Raw genomic sequence first — 17,495 nt, 5'->3', positions numbered from 1 at the left:
ATTAAAGTAGAAAGGGGGGCTTCCCTGGTGGCGCAGTGGTTGAGAGTCCGCCTGCCGATGCAGGGGACACGGGTTCGTGCCCTGGTCCGGGAAGATCCCACATGCCGCGGAGCGGCTGGGCCCGTGAGCCATGGCCGCTGAGCCTGCGCGTCCAGAGCCTGTGCTCCGCAACGGGAGAGGCCACAACAGTGAGAGGCCCGCGTACAGCAAGGAAAACAAAAACAAAACAAAAAAAATAAAGTAGAAAGGAAGTTGAAAATTGATTCAGAAAACATCCATTTCAGGAAGTTAATAAATGAATAATAAAACTGAAGAAGGCAGATGGAAAAATATAAGATCAGATTAATGAAATACAAAATAAAGTAGATCCCACACACACCCACAAAACAGAAATTAAAGAAACAAACAAAACAAACAAAAAAAGATCATCCATAGTATAAACAAAGATTTTTTCAAAAATTTGTTCCAAATTCTTTCAGGAAAATATCCTCCAAGAACTATTTCTGACTTAAGCCAACATAGCACACAGGATTTCTTTCCACTACAAGTAAAGTGAAATCTTGGATATAGCATGATGAAATACGGTAACATGATTAAGTTTTATTTATTCACCTCCTGTTCCCTATGGCACCCTCCACTCCCTTCTCTACCCCGTAAGCTACCATTCTAATTTGTTTGATGTGTTTTCTTTTGGGTGTGTTCTTGTGCAAAATGTGCACTTGTGTATATTTTCAATTTATATAAATAATATTGTGTCATAAAATTCATTCTGGTGTTTATTTCCTTCATTCAGGAGTATATTTTTAAGATTCACCCATCCGGGCTTCCCTGGTGGCACAGTGGTTGAGAGTCTGCCTGCCGATGCAGGGGACGCGGGTTCATGCCCCAGTCTGGGAAAATCCCACATGCCGTGGAGCGGCTGGGCCCGTGAGCCATGGCTGCTGAGCCTGCACGTCCAGAGCCTGTGCTCCGCAGCGGGAGAGGCCACAACAGTGAGAGGCCCACGTACCGCAGAAAAACAAACAAACAAAAAAAACATTCACCCATCCATCTAATTTGTTTCATAGAGTTCCATTTTCTGCACCCACATTTTACCTGTACTCTTCCAACTGCCATGCCAATGATAATAAAATAAACATCTTCTTACATTTGTTTATAGACGTATCTGAGAATTTCTTTGGAGTACATACCCGAGTGAAATTATTTCATAGCAAATGGGTATACTTTAATAATATAGCCAGATTGACTTCCTGAATGGCTACACCAGTCCAGATTACCAAAGAGTTGCACGTCAGGTTTTTGTGCAACCACTTACCTTCATTTGGACGACTCATCACCGCTTTGCTAGTGTATTAAATGTATAGTAGTATCTTGTTTTAGTTAAATTTCTCTGATTTCTAATAAGTTTGATCTTTTTTTCAAATGCTTGGTAGCTTCATCTATAAATGTCTACTTAAAACTTTTGTCCCATTTTCTAATGTGGATGCTATCTTTTTCTTCCTCATTTCTATTACATATTCTGATTATTAATACCTTTTCAGTTTTACCAATTACAAGTATCCTTTCCTAATTGGGCACGTGTTTCTAAAATTTTTCTATTGTGTTCTTCATGGAATAGAAATCTTTAATTATAAGATAATAAACCAATAATTTCTTAATATCTGTGCTTCTGAAACTCCTCAGGTGAAAAAATATATTTCTACCTTTTAAAAATTAACTTTCTAGACTTATCTTTCACATGTAGGTCCTTTAAATATTTTGGAGTCTATTTATGTACATTTTATTACATGGGATCCACTTTTATTTTTCTCCAAGAGAAATTCTTAAAAATAGTGATATTCATGGCTTGAAGATTCAATATTACAAAGATATCAGTAATCCTCAAAATGATCTATAGGCTCAATCAAACCCCAATAAAAACATCAGCATTTTTTCCCTTGGAAATTGATGAGATGTTTACAAATATTATGTGGGAAAGCAAAGAGCTACAAGAAGAGCTGGGGGCTTCCCTGGTGGCGCAGTGGTTGAGAATCTGCCTGCTAATGCAGGGGACACGGGTTTGAGCCCTGGTCTGGGAAGATCCCACATGCCACGGAGCAACTAGGCCCGTGAGCCACATACTGAGCCTGCGCGTCTGGAGCCTGTGCTCCCCAACAAGAGGCCGTGACAGTGAGGCCCACGCACCACGCTGAAGAGTGGCCCCCGCTTGCCACAACTAAAGAAAGCCCTCGCACAGAAACGAAGACCCAACACAGCAAAAATAAATAAATAAACTCCTACCCCCAACATCTAAAAAAACATAAAAATAAAAAATAAAAGAAGAGCTGGGACAATCTGAAAGAAGAATGAAAAGAAAGATATTAGTCACATTAAATCTTACTATAAATCTACAATATAAGATAGTCTGGTGTTTGCTCAAGGATAGACAAGATAATAGACATCAAAATCCATGTTGAAACAGACATTAAAACAACGTGTAAAAAGAAAACACTGCAGGGAGTTCCCTGGTGGTCTAGTGGTAAGGATTTGGCGCTTTCACTGTGGTGACCCTGGTTCAATCCCTGGTCAGGGAACTGAGATCCTGCAAGCCACGCAGCATGGCCAAAAGAAAAAAGAAAGAAAAGAAAACACTGCAGCAGAGAGGGGAAAGAACTCTTGTTAATACAGTTGATCCTTGAACTAGGGTTCAAGGGGGTTAGGGGTGCCAACCCGCTGCTAAGTTGAAAATCCAAGTATAACTTATAGCCAGTCCTCTGTACGTACATGGTTTCTCCATAATCGGCAATTCTGCATCTGAGGATTGAACCAACCTTGGATCGTGTAGTAGTGCAGTATTTACTATTAAAAAAAATCCTCGTATAAGTGCACTTGTGTAGTTTAAACCCATGTTGTCCAAGGCTCAACTATTGGTTCTCAGTCAGCTGGATATCCATATGGGAAAAATATTAATCATTACTGCATAAGATATAAAAATATAAATTCCAGAAGATCTGCAGACTTAAATTTGAAAAGTAAACAATGATGCTTTAGGAAAGAAACGTAAGATAACAGCCTTTTTGCCTTGGAGTAGGAAGAATTCCTTAAGACCAAAAAAATCACCAACTGTGAAAGAAAAAATTGAAAAATTGGACTATTTTAAAGTTAAGAAACACTGTAAATCCAAACGCAGCACTCTTGGGCCAAAAGTGAGAGATATTTTAAAAACATCTATGGAATAAAAGACTCAGATGCATCCCTCATGCCCATGCATTCTTCAAGGGTCAACTGTATCTACCAAAGTTGAACATATACCCTATAACCCTTTGGTTCCACCCATAGAAATATCCCTCAAACAAGTGCACAAGGCACATTCTAGATTGCTCACATCACCACTAACTGTGATAGCCAAGAATGGGGAAGTACCCAATACCCACCAATAATGGGGTTAATAAATAGATTTTGATATGTTTACACACTGCAATAATATCCACCAATGAAAATGAATCAAAGGTATCCACTCCCAACAATATGGATAAATGTCATGGATATACTGTGGAGCAAATGAAGCCAACACAAAATAGCACCTATTACATGACTCCATTTATATAAAGTACAAAATAGGCTAAGTGAATCTACACCATTACAAATTAGTGGCTACCATATGGAAAGGAAGGTTACTGGAAAGAGCCAAAAAGGGATGCTTCTAGGGTTTGGGGTTTGTCCTGGTCCTCCAAGAACTAGACGGCAAAGTGCTGAGAAAGACTTTAATGAACAAATCTTTCATTAGGGAAAACATCGGAGAGAAAATGGCAGGGAGCTCTGGAAGGCTCGCAGAACTATCAGCTCATAGTGCAAGTCTGACCCTGAGTGAAGATTTGGAAGAAAGATTTGGTAAATCATCCGAGACTGCCTTGTAATCTACGTAAAATCCTTCAAGGCTGTCAGAGTCCTTGAAAAAAGGTCACTGGACAGAGGAATCCTGGTCTCCAAGAAATGGCCTGCCTTAGGATCCCTGCTGTGCTGACTAGGAGCAATCAGGGGCAAGGCCGGCCTCCAGGCAAACGTGGTGATGGATTTAAGAGCAGCAGCTGGGACCTTTGGCCAGTTATGCTCCCTGTGGTCATAACTGTGAAACAGGAGACTCTCAACGTGGATGCTTCCTTGTGATAAGATCTGGTTGTTTATTTCTGTCAGTAATAATACTGAAGCAACCGTTGCGTCCTTCTCAGGATATCATACCCCAGAGATCTAAAACGTTCGTTTGTTCTGTTATTGATAATGTTCATCTCTTGGCTAAGGTAGTGTTCACCAAATTTATACCTACTGTATTTCTTGTTGTGATTAATACTTTGTGGAGAGATATTTTGGGTTTTGTAGCATCCTGCTCCTTGTAAACTTTCAACCAGTAGTTTTATAATTCATTGATTACTCTTGCCAGAACCTATCATTACTATGATGGTTGTAAATAATGATTTTTACATTACATCATTCCTTCTATATACTTATGGTTTGGCATCCTATTATGAGAGCCCTTCCTTCCCTCCCTTCCTCTTTTTTTATTCATATTCTGTATGATAATTATTTATTTTATGGTCAAATTGCTCAGATTTACCCAGTGTGAGTCTCTTCAAGCTGGATCTTTTTACACGTCCCACCACTCTTTCCTACTTTCTGGCACAGTAAATTTTCTCCAGGATCATTCTACGCTTTCCTTGCTCCAGCCCTGAAATAGAAACGTGGATCTACGTGCTTATATACATCACATACACGTGTGTGTTTGTATATCCTCACACTTCCATATCTACTTCTGTAAATACCTAGCACGTGCACTCACTCCCTCTCTCTCTCTCCAGATGGGTGGACGGATGGATGGATGGATAGACAGATCTGTATAAATAACTTATGGTCAGACTTCCATATCCGTGGTTCCTCTGTATCTGCAATTCTGCAACCATGGGTTCAACCAACCACAGATCATGTAGTACTGTAGTAATTACTATTAAAAAAAACCCTGCATATAAGTGGACCTGCCCAGTTCAAACCCATATTGTTCAAGGGTCAACTGTAACTTGCTAAATAAAGCCCTTTAACCAACTATATTAAAAATACCACCATTGGTCTGCATATGGAATGCCATCCAAACCTGCTTTGTCCTTACTGGTTCCACATCCAGAGGGTCCTCTGCTATTATGCTCAGTTCTCTCCTCATGTGCATCTTTTCAACAAGAGAAACTTTTTTTTTTTAAACCTCCACAATGTAGGTATATCCACTTTTGTTTCTAGCTCCAGGATTTTCCCTCTCCCTATTATGGATCTGTAGTTAAAGCACAGCATAAATAATAAAGCTTCAATTGTTGAAACTCATGAATTTTTCTGTGTACGCAAAATAATCTGAGAACTGTTTTGTTTTTGAAATTGGCTTCCAGAGTTCATACCATAATTTTGATCTTATATGCCTTATGACAATATAGAACAATCATATGAGGTCTTAACAGCAAGGGGTAATTATTTAATACTTTTTCAAATTCTATTAAAATAATTTCCTGCTTTGGCAATATCCACTATTCAATGAAAAAAATATAACATGAAGTTATAAAATGGAAAAATATCACAAAATGCTCCTTGCCTAGGAAAACCACTCTGGAAGAGTATCCCTTTACACATGATCTTATGCATGTACACATACATGTGTGCACATGCACACATACACAAACACTAACAAAGATTTATGGTTGATTATACTATGAAGGCTACAATCTGTGACCTCTCAAAGCCCATATTGTGTATCTCCTGCGATTATGATATGTCATACATTTTTAAAATAAATTTATTTATTTAATTTATTTATCTTTGGCTGCATTGGGTCTTCGTTGCTGCGTGCCGGCTTTCTCTAGTTGCAGTGGGTGTGGGCTACTCTTCGTTGCGGTGCACGGGCTTCTCATTGCAGTCGCTTCTCCTGTTGTGGAGCACAGGCTCTAAGCACGTAGGCTTCAGTAGTTGTGGCACACAGCCTCAGTAGTTGTGGCACACGGGCTTAGTTGCTCCACAGCATGTGGGATCTTCCTGGACCAGGGCTCAAACCCGTGTCCCCTGCATTGGCAGGCGAATTCTTAGCCACTGTACCACCAGGAAAGTCCCTGTCATCATTTTACTGGCTTCAGATTAATATAGGAATCTATCAAAACTCAAATTCTTACAGCTGTACACTAATTTCCATTAAAAAATTTAGTGACATCATTGATGTGGTGTTCATCTTTTTGGTATTTTAATCTCATAATCAATAACTTCCAATTATATGATTTCTAAATCAAAGAGATCTAATATATTCTGATATATATACTCCTTTCCTGAAACCATGCTTTACTGCAACCAATAGGGAAAAGCACATAAGTGTCAGTCTTGTCTCAATAATACATTGGATAATTTTATCAAATTCCTACAAGTTTTCTGGGTATTTGCCTCATGGATGTGGGGGAAGAATATGGCATAGCCCCTACCTGAGAAGTTTAGAAGAAATGCTACAATAATTAGAAGGCAAACATTTCAAAGTCTGGATGAAAATGCAGAGAATTAGAAATCAGTAAGTTCAAGGTCAACTAAAAATTTTTTTTTCTAGGGACAAACAATTTTTGTGACACTTTCAAAGTGTTACAGTAAACCCTGCCTTAATATTGACAGACAAAAAATCAATTGTATACTATGCAGTTACTGTTGTTGCAAAGTTAATCATGTTTTTTCACTCTGTACCATCAGAAAAAAAAAATCACAAGATAGTTCAATTTCTACTGAACACAGTCCTTGGAAAACTAGACGGGGTCTCAAATAACCACCCAACTTGAGAACAGAGGCTGCGGGAGGCAAGGAGCCAGTTGCGATAGGCTAATAGCATATTAATATTGAAGACTGGGGGGCTTCCCTTCCCTGGTGGCGTAGTGGTTAAGAATCTGCCTGCCAATGCAGGGGACACGGGTTTGAGCCCTGGTCCAGGAAGATCCCACATGCTGCACAGCAACTCAGCCACGTGCCACAACTACTGAAGCCTGCACACCTAGAGCCCGTGCTCCACAAAGAGAAGCCACTGCAATGAGAAGCCCACACACTACAATGAAGAGTAGCCCCCACTCACTGCAACTAGAGAAAGCCTGCGTGCAGCAATAAAGACCCAACGCAGCCAAAAATAAATTTAAAAAATATATATTGCAGATTGGTTTTCTGCAGTGGTTTTCAGTATTTCAACAAAAGTTCATGTCCTGAATTAATTTTATTTTGCAGGTTTCCCCATCTGGATACAACTTTCATATATTATACATTTCCCCCTTTTGGTTTATTTAAAACACAAGTACTGAGCACACCTAAAAGCACTAGTCAATGATAAGGTTGTGTAGATTCAGCAGCCAAGTCCCTGCCCTCATGGAGCGCACATTCTCATGGACATCAATTTTGACTAGCTCATCCTTACACTTTTGTTAAAGCCCAGACCAAACTCTTTTCCTTTCTCAGTGCTATCTCCTAAGTGACATCTGATAAATGTCAAAGTTCTGAATGCAGCCCTTACTGCACCACTCAGAAGGCATCTCTGCTGTGTGGTCTGCTGAACACTAGGATCTGTTTAGCTACTGCTTCAACACCAACTAATTTAAAATACTTTCTCTCCTATGAGACCTGACGCTTGCAAGAATTCACGTTGCACGTGAGTTTTTTGAAAACATCATTTTGTAGAACTTCTTTCCTCTGACAGTTCCTTGATGTTCTTACCACTCTCGCTGCTTTCATAAAATGTATCCCCAGGATGCATTTTGTGATGACTTATAAGACTGGAGCGCCAACTGAAGCTTTCACCACACGTCTCACACTGGTAAGGTTTCTCCCCTGTATGAACTCGCCTGTGATACTGAAGCTGTGAAGACCGACTGAAGACTTTACCACACACATCACATCTGTACGGCTTCTCTCCAGTGTGGATGCTCTGATGAAGCTGAAGACTTGAGGCCTGACTGAAGTGCTTCCCACACTCCCCACACTTATATGGTTTCTCTCCTGTGTGGACCTACTGATGCATGTCGAGGTTCAGGCTCCACTGGAAGCCCTTCCCAGTGTCTTGGGCAAGTCACTTGGCCACTGTATTTATTTCTACTTATCTACACTTATCTGTCACTTGGGGGTTATAATTGTACCTGGTCCAAGGATACGTTGTACAAAAGATCTGTAAAGTAGTTACAAGAAACCGACACAGAGTAAGCACTCCACAGACATTGGCTATTAGCTATTGGACATATTTCTCCATGAAACAGATTACTTCATCAGTGGATGACTCGGTGGGAGACAGTGAATCACAGAATCACAGCATGTTGAAAGTGACCTAGTTCACACCCTTATGTGAAAAAAACAAAAGTGTGCATGTGTAGAAAATGTCTGAAAGTTTACATAACAAATAGTTCATCATGTTAACTTTGAGGATTAGTATAAATCAGGAAAGGAGGAAAGAAAAACTTGAGTGTCATTCAATTTCTACATCATTTGTGTTTCTACACTGAGACTCTGAATACACTGGAAGTGCAATTTTTTTGAATGTGGCGGGATAAAGGTTTTCAAGTTCTCCTGATACATCCGTATTATTACTTCAGAATTGCTGGCATTTCTTGCCATCTTCGGATCTACACCCATGTGAGTCAGGGGGCCATTCTGGACGGAGGAGATAATAGAGCAGAAGTAAAGTGAGAGAAAAGGAGAGAAAAGATTTTCTCTTTTCTCTTCAAAGAGGAAAGGTCTTTGGAATGGGAACAACTCACAACCAAACTTTGGGGAAAGGATGTGATGGAAAACGAGACAAACATCCTACCCCTGTGATGAGAAGGATTCCCTGGGCTGGATGGAGGGAGGTCACAGGTGGCTGGCGAGGAAATGAACTAGCGAGAAACACACACAAGTGCAGAGCAAACACCCTGAGGCCACTCAGCCTGACGCCATGCAAACATGTGTTCAGCAGCCAGCCCTTCACCTGTGGCTCCCCAGCAAGACAGGTACATCGGGGGTGCCAACTCATTCTGAGTCCATTATGCCTGGCCATTCATAAACCGCTGTCTAACGTGTGAGGAATAAGCTCTCAATGTTTATGAGGAAATTGGGGAAGGAGATTGAAAGGTTACTTAAACGGAAAAAAAAGAAGTTCAGGAAGGCAGGATGGTAGAGAGACAAGAAAAAGACCTTAAAAGATAGAAAGGATTTGCCAAAGAAGAGAAAGAAAAAGAAATGATTCCGAATGGGTTAACCTGCAGCTAGGAAGTTAAGGAAGATTATTGATGTGTGAAGACTATGGACTAAAGAGAATAAAATTTATCAGAAGTTGCTGAGACTATGGTAAGAAGCATGATTATCAAATTATGAATTGGCTGCAATGGCATTTTAGGGGGACACTAGGAAGGGGAAGCAAATGTTCATGAGATGACAGTGGCAGGTGGAAAGTTGTTTCAGGGGAAGATCAGTCTTGCAGAGTGTGTATCAGAGGAGGGCAAGTGTGAGCAAGCAAGGAAATACTAAGTGTATACGGTTCCTTCACTGAGTGCACCCAGCCCCGTGGTCAGCCTTGAGAACAAGCAGGACTTCAGGTACTGGAGCTACATTTCATTCATCAAGCCTTGAGAAGACACCCTTAACTCAGGTCTTCTCTTCAAATGCCATCTTTCCTTCTTGACCTTCATTTGGCCTCTTCCCTTACCCTCAAGCTGTGGACTGAGGCCACAGAGCAAGATGGGTCACTAGTGTTCTCCATCCCCTAGCGACTGTGGTTCACATCAGTGGAGCACCAAAGGCAATAACCAAGTAACAGACACAAGAGTGTAGGAAGAGGAAGAGATTCTGATAAGGATTTCTGTGACAGTGTGGGTCAAGTCGGCTCTATATGGCTGGTACCACCTGAATTATGAGCAGCCTTAGGGGAGAAGTGCTCAGAAGGCAGAGCCTGGCTCTCTAGAGGCGCTGTGTCCTCACAGCCCACGCCAAGACCTCAGTTACAGCTTCGGCCCACAATCTCTCTCCCTCTGCCTACTCACAGTTTTTGAAGTCTTCTTTCCTCCACATTTCTCTTGAGAGGTGGAGGAGGAAGATGAGGTTCAGGCCAGCTCAGACTCCCCTGGGATCCCAGCAGGATGCCTATCATGAACCTCCCACCTTCTAGGAAGCTCCTAAGATCTCCACATTTGGGGGACTTTTCATTTCAGCTATGCTTCAAATTACTGGCTGGAGATGGCCTGTTGGAAGGTGGCTAAAGGCAAGTAGGAATCCTTCGGGCAGCCTGGCCCTTCTCGACTGTCAGATATCTTCAGGGATATTCTAGGAAACGTTGTTTGTTCTAGAGAAGGGAGGGAAACAATCCAATTGTCCAATAATGCTTGAAAGGAAAATAAATGATGCTATACGCGTGTGATGAAATAATATCAAACAGTCAAAAATCAAAGACCTAGATCTATATGGATTCACGTGGACAAATCCTGAAAACATAATATTGATTGAAAGAAAATAAGAGAAGATAAAGAAGGTTAGATTGTGATAACAGGTATGTAAGTATTTAAATATTTAAATCAATTCAACATATTGCTTTTATATAGAGAGATGCAAGAAAATAAACTTTACCCAAAGAACACATTATTTACATTTAATATGCTCATTTATCTAGGAAACCCAAAAGAACCCACAGATAAACTAGCAGGAGCTAATAAGACGGTTCAACAAGGCAGACACATACAAGATCAATACATTTTAAAAATCAATCAGGCTCCTCTACACTGGCGATAACAAATTAGAAACTGTAAAGGAAAATAAGAAAAAAAGAAGATCTAAAAATAGTCACAAGAGCCATATAAATTATTTAGAGCTAAGCATACGTAAAAGTAAATATAACTAACAAACTGAGTACGACCACTTAAACTCCACCCAACCCAAGGATTAGAAAACGACTGTTCTCACTTTATGAGAAGAGACCCTCTTCTTAAGTAGCAGATCAGTAAGTGAGAGTGAATCAAAGAAACACAGCATTTGAAAAGTCAGCTAGTCCAAGCCTCTTCATCGCACATACAGAAGCTGAAGCCCAGACAGGTTAAGTTACTTGGTAAAGGGCCCAATATCCTGACTCAAGGACTAGCATTTTTCACTCATTCGTAAGACACAATCAAATTCAGTACCTTGGAAAGAGATGGGAAAAAAATGAAGAAATCAATTATATTGTTACTCCTCTTTAAGTACAGAAATAACCGTGACAAAATTACAGGGATTGAGGGAAAATTGAAGTGCAGAGTTTAAAATGTCAATAATCCACAGGGAAACTGGAGACCATTTAAAATATTCATATTAAATCTCTATATAAAAGACATTAAAAGATCTCCAATCAAAATGTTCATTTTATAATAGATACGGTATGATACAATTTATGATGGATATGATATGAACCTTTCCCTTTCACGGGAAAGGTTCGGCTGGGAAAAAGGAATTGTTCTTGAAAACGGGGCCTGTGCTATTGCAGAGACTGTGCTGAACCTAGGTCCACAGAATGCTCTGATGTCATCATTGAGGTCACAGAATCCTGCTGTGCGCCTGGCAACCTTGGAAACTTAACAGCCCTGGTGAGCACTAGGCAGTACTGCTGGTTGACTAAGTGGTACAAGTTTTTCAGCCATTTAGGAGACTTGACTATTTTTATTTGTATTGAATCATTTCAACGGATTGCCCAAGAGCCAACAAGGGCCAACCTGTAGGGGAGAGGAGGAGTTGGACGTCTCTTGAGGCATCTTCTAAGGGAGACTTCTAGTTGGTACGATGGAACGGCAACAAAAGAGGAAACGCCTGGAAAATGAAGAGTCCCAGGAAACTGCCCAGAAGGGAGGAGGTATGTGGGGGGCAACTTGTCTGGGGCACATGGGTTTCTGCCAAACTGAACCTTCTCTAGGAAGAGGGGGACTGAGAACGTGTCACCTGTGAAGCAGGGAGCGAGAGACCTTGTCTCACTGATGCTGCCGTAGCCATCCGGAGGCTCCCTGTGGTGTGAGACGGCACAGAACGGCCAGATGCCCCTGGGATATGGGAGGTCGGCTCCGCTGGTCTGAGGACTCTCTCCTGGGACTGCCGGGCCTGGAGCTTTGTCGGACTCACAGCAGGCTGCATCCTGCTTGCACAGACCTAGAGGTGCAGCTTTTCTCAGTCCCCGATTTCTCTCTTATTCTCTTGGATCTTTCCCTGGGGTCATGAGGTGGGGGATGTGAAGGATGCAAGGATGCTGAGAGAGACCCATGAGTTGCTTGGCCTCTTTTACCAAAGTGGAAAGAGAAGCCCCATGAGCTGAAGGCCCTGTTGAAAAATATCTTCACAAGTGGAATACAGTTCAAAAGAAGATTGTTTGTCTAGGGATGATGTCATATTGAAAGCAAGGAGGTTTTATTCCTTCAACAGGAACAATTTCCCAAAGGAGACCAAGGGAAGGGAAGGGTTTTCCAGAGACTGAGACCGTGTGGACGGGGGTGAGAAATGTCCTCAGGGTCCCGCAGGGAGTTCTGAGGGCCACGGGCCACGTGGTGCCTGCGTGCATTAAATGTAGGCGAGTAGCTTGCCCTGGGAGGGGGTGGTCACCCCAGAGTTCCAGCTAGAGGTCTCTGCCCCAGATTAGAGCCCAGTAGCTCCTACCAGGCCCAGGGCCCTGGAGACTGTAGGATGGGCCCTGGGAATGGAGCTCTAGACAGCAGGCAGATTTTCAGGCAGTGGCTGGGACAGGCTGGGGAAGGCAATGACTGCCCCTGACCATTCAGAATATTTTTCTCTATGTTCCTGTGTGTGTGAGTGTGTGTGTGTGTGTGTGAGTGTGTGTGTGTGTGTGTGTCGTAGTGCAGAGAAGAGCAGGATGAATGGGGGGAGAGTGCTTATCAGATATAAAGTCTGCGTGGTACAGTTCTTGTCACCCTGCCTGGACCTGGCTGACACTCGGTGTATGTAAGAGTGTATATAGAACTCTTGGTAGGGGTGTTTTATGAGACAGTAACTCATACACCCATGGACACTCTGATACAGCAAAAATATCACACACCCCACATATAACTTCCGTATTAAACCACACACAGCACATGGAGGTATATACACGCATCCCTCCTCTACTACGTTCTCACACAACCCACCTGTATCACAATCCTCTCCTCCAACACCAAACGCTGGAGATGAGATATGTATATAGAGACACACACTATATATATAGGACACACACACACACACACACACACTATATATATATATCTCCTCAACTCTCGCACAAACACAGCTAACTGCAGCCATCGCTAAATACCTCTATAAGAACCAGTCACGTGTCATACACACCACACTTGTAACACATTCTTGAGTAATGCCAGACCCGCTTTATACAAACCACAGTGAACCACAGTCTCACTAACCCATGTCAGGGTTGCCAGATAAAATATGGGCTATCCAGTTCAGTTTGAATTTCAGATAAACAACAAGTAATTTTTCAGTATCAGTATGTCCCAAATATTGTATGGGCCATACTTACACTAAAACTAAGTAAGACCAAATACTGCATGGGAATACTTACACTAAAAAATTATTCTGGGTTTATCTGAAACTGAAATTTAACTGGGTGCCCTGTATTTTTCTTCGCTAAGTCTCGCAACCCTTATATACTTACCACCAGCTCAGGTATTATATATTTATTGTAGTTTTGTTTAGTCTATGTCTTCCCCTACTAGAATGTGCAGCGTTACCAGAGACTACAACAATGGAAGAGTGCCGGATACACAGGAGTAGCTGCTTACTGAATCTTAGTGAATGAATGAATGAACACACACCATAAATACAAGCCACACCATGTAATGAGGAAAAGTTACATGTCCCAGAATTCCTGACTTGTGAACAGAAACCATGCACACAAAGGCCACAGACACAGATAAGACACATCTCCACCGTGCTCCCCATGCCAATCCCACACTTACCACAGACTTAACTGATACACATCACTCACTCTTCCCACATACTCACAGTCACCACCGAGGCCTACATTACCAACAAGACAGTGACAGAGTAAGTACTGATTTGAATTAAATACTGCAGTATCCACTGGGAACTACACTGTCAACTGTGTGTATTCACTGCACCTGACACGTGCCAGACACTCGGTAAATATTTGTGGACAGAGGACTGATGAACTCACCCTGAGCCTTTCATTCCTCCCTCAGGAATCTCCAAGTCACAAGAGGATCCCCCTCAGCTTGGATCCACTGTGGTGGCCAAAGGCTGCAGCCCAGGGGCAGGGGAGGTCTCCTCTGCCTCTACATACTTCTCCTGTGCTTCTTCTCCGTGCAAGCTCATCTACGCTGGTAAGGGCGCGGGGCTCCTCAGGTGAGGGTGTGCTTGGCTGTGAGGCAGGAGGCACACAGATCCCAGGGAGGCTGAGAGGAAACCCAGGGTCATCAGAGGTGATGAGGGCTCTGTGGAGGAGCCTGGGCAGGATGGCTGAGCTGTTACGAGGGCGTGGATCCCAGCTGAGTCTGGGTGTGTGTGTGAATCTTGGTACTACCATGGTGGGGAAGTCAAGGAGCGGGGGCCGGAAAGGTCTGGGCTTGAGGTGGAGGGAAGAGGGACCAGATTAAGCATCTTCAGAGGAATATTTAGGGTTTATCTTGCCTTTGCTTCCAGAGAAGGACAGAGTTCTGCATCATAGACCTCCAGCCTGAGAGCAGCATCATCCAGCTCAGGTCCACACAGCTCACACATACATCCGCCCTCCAGGCACAGCCCTTCTCAGTGCACACAGAAACCCCAAGCACCACAGCCCCATTCCACAAGTAATGCACCACCGATATTCCCAAACTCACACTGCTCGTCGTACACGCATCCAGCCGCATCCCTCACATACCACAGCCCTCACCACCATACTCCACAACCCTGTATACAGACACCGCTCCAGTATCCCCTCACACGCACATGAAAAGCCCACAGATGACACCAGATACACCGCTCCGTCCTACGGCCAACAGACATCAAGCTCACGACATAGCTACGTCATGCAAATGTCCCTCTCTCGTCTACCACACGTGCTCCCTCAGCTTCCGGCATGGCCCATGCATGTTATTATGGTTTTAATTTCCTTTTTCAGGAATCCGGAGATCACATCGAGACACTGCCCAGCCTACAGCACCCCTAGCCCAGGATCAGGAAGAAGGAGAGACCGCTCCCCCATCACACTGTGTCTCCTCCTCACCCTCTTCACCCTGTAAGAACAATCTGCACCCAGACAAAGAGGAAAGGGGCATGAAAATACACTACATGCAGGTACAATTGAACAAGGGTGTAGCTGTCTCCTGGAAGACAAAGAAACCCTTGGAGTTGCCTGAAAAGCAGCTGTCGATAGAAGAAGTGATCCTTCCTGAGGATGTGTGCACAGTAGCCACTGACCCCTCTTCTGATGTGTGCACGGAAAGCCTCCTGTCTGACAGTGAGCCCACTGGGGAGGAGAAAGAGTATGAGGAAAGGGCAGAGCCAGGCAGCCCATCAGGGTCACCTGCAGTCCAGGAGACACCCAGGGCCAAGACACCGGACTGGATGGTGACCATGGAGACCGGCTTCAGGTGCATGGCCTGCTGCCGGGTCTTCCCCACCTTGGAGATCCTCCAGCAGCACGTGAAGTTCGGCGTCCTGGAGGGCTTCAGCTGCCGTGTCTTTCATCTCACCATGGCCCAGTGGATGGGCAATGTGGAATCCGAGAGCACTGCTGAGGAGGAGGGCTATGTGGAATCCGAGAGCACCCCTGAGGAGGAGGGCAGTGTGGAACCCAAGACCACCTCTGAGGATGAGGAGGACGAGGAGGACGAGGAAGAGAAGCTAGAAGGCCCCAGCCCGAAGAGACCCTGCAGGCAGGGTCTTTTCTCTCTTTTGAGTTCCACACAGCAACTGAGATTCATGGGACAGAAGATCCTGGAGACGGTGTGGCCTTGGAAGAGGTAAGGCTTGAGGCTGGCAGTCTTCTGAGCCTATGTCACGAGGGCCCAGAGGGGTCTAAGGGAAGGGGCCGCACACATGTGCTGGTTTACCTAATGGCTGTGCAGTTGCATCAACTTGGGACACACCCAGCACTTCCAAAGGAACTGAGCTCTGTTGACTTCAACAAGAAGGTGGAGCCTTTTCCTAGGAGTTTTCTCAGGGTCTGCACGATGGGCCTCAACTCTTAGAGGACGTACCACCAGCAGCTCCTTGTCGGCAGAGAGAGCCAGGAGTGGTCTGAAGAGAGGACAGGGGCCCTTGCAGGACAGGAACTTTGAGGTCTGAGAGCCTTGGGCCTGAGCTGAGATCTCACCCTGACCACTGGACCTAGCCTTTTGTGACAAAGGGGAATATGAAAGAGAGTCACGTGGAAATGAGGTCCCCCGAGATATGGAAATGTTCCAGAACCTTCGTCGCGTGGTAGTTGATCTGGAGCCAAGCTCACTGTGGTGTGTGTGGCTCTGAGCATTAAGGCAACGCTGGAGGGTAACCCTGACCAGCAGAGCTTGGAGTGCTTCTTGTCTCTTCCTGTTCTACCTCATTTGTTTTATCCCTTCCAGGGAGAAGAAAGGACCCTCGGGATAGTAGCAGACAGAATGCCATGGTCTGAAGGAGGATGAAGGGACCGGCACTCAGTCTAACATCATATGACAATATGAACATCCTATGCAATAAAGGGCATTTTCCAAACCTTTCCTGGAGGTTTTAGTTAATTACATTTTTCTATCTATGCATCTATCTGTCATCTACATCTGTATCTTTCAAGGTTTGTGAACAAGCTTTCACATAAGCACTAGAGACGTCCGCCAGCATTTTCCAGAAGGAGGCCTGGAAATTGCTGGGGACTCCTCACAAATAGGGAATGGCCACAACCCCTGCCACACAGACTATGCGCGTGGCCCTCCTGACGTACTCCCACTCTCTCTCTGAATTTCCCAAGGTCTGAGATGAGGGTGCTGGCTGGAGGCAATGATCGCGTGCAGGCTGAATCTTCTCCAGATTCTGATTCTCTTCCTGGGCCTATCGTCCTCAAGCACAGTCTCCATGTCCCTGGTCACACTGATCTCTCTCCTTCAGTCCTTCCCTCCCTCCCTCTCCTGCCTCCCAGTGCAGAGAATTCTTTTTTACATTTGAGACGAGATTTATTTTTTGTGCACCGAATTCTCACCTGTTCTACTGTGGCCTCTGTTTTGAACATTCCAAAGCTGAGAATTTTCTTTTTTTCTCCCTCATTTCTGCTGAGTCTTTACCTTCCTAATGCAGTGAACTCAGAGTGCCTAGCTGACTGGAGGGGGAAAAAATCCAGGGAGCAAAGAGAAATAATAAAAAAATATATCAGTTAATTTTTCATAGTGTTATCCAACTATATACTTTGAAACTTTTGGAAGAATATTAGGAATATTCTCTTTATAAAAAACTGAATTATTGGGCTTCCCTGCTGGCGCAGTCGTTAAGAATATGCCTGCGAATGCAGGGGACATGGGTTCGAG

At 43.7% G+C, this 17,495-nt stretch overlaps 2 protein-coding genes across 2 annotated transcripts in view; both read left to right on the top strand.

The window, feature by feature from the left end:
* Positions 1-16,314, top strand: part of LOC308616344 (protein FAM170A-like) — a 28,886-nt gene extending 12,572 nt beyond the window's left edge. Inside the window, exons 5-6 of the mRNA XM_081232607.1 lie at positions 14,201-14,350; positions 15,142-16,314. Coding sequence (XP_081088733.1) covers positions 14,201-14,350; positions 15,142-15,969 — 978 coding nt within the window. The 3' untranslated portion in view covers positions 15,970-16,314. The remainder of the gene's footprint in view (positions 1-14,200; positions 14,351-15,141) is intronic.
* LOC308615700 (protein FAM170A-like) overlaps positions 1-17,153 on the top strand; it is a 39,068-nt gene extending 21,915 nt beyond the window's left edge. The window contains exon 2 of the mRNA XM_081231334.1: positions 16,384-17,153. The gene's annotated coding sequence lies outside the window, so the exon portion shown is untranslated. The remainder of the gene's footprint in view (positions 1-16,383) is intronic.
* The last annotated feature ends 342 nt before the right edge of the window (positions 17,154-17,495 follow it).

The sequence above is a fragment of the Mesoplodon bidens genome, assembly GCF_964165515.1.
Source record: "Mesoplodon bidens genome assembly, chromosome: 4".
Taxonomy (NCBI): Eukaryota; Metazoa; Chordata; class Mammalia; order Artiodactyla; family Ziphiidae; genus Mesoplodon; species Mesoplodon bidens.
Note: the sequence above shows the minus strand (reverse complement) of the source record. Positions and strands in the feature narration are given on the sequence as shown.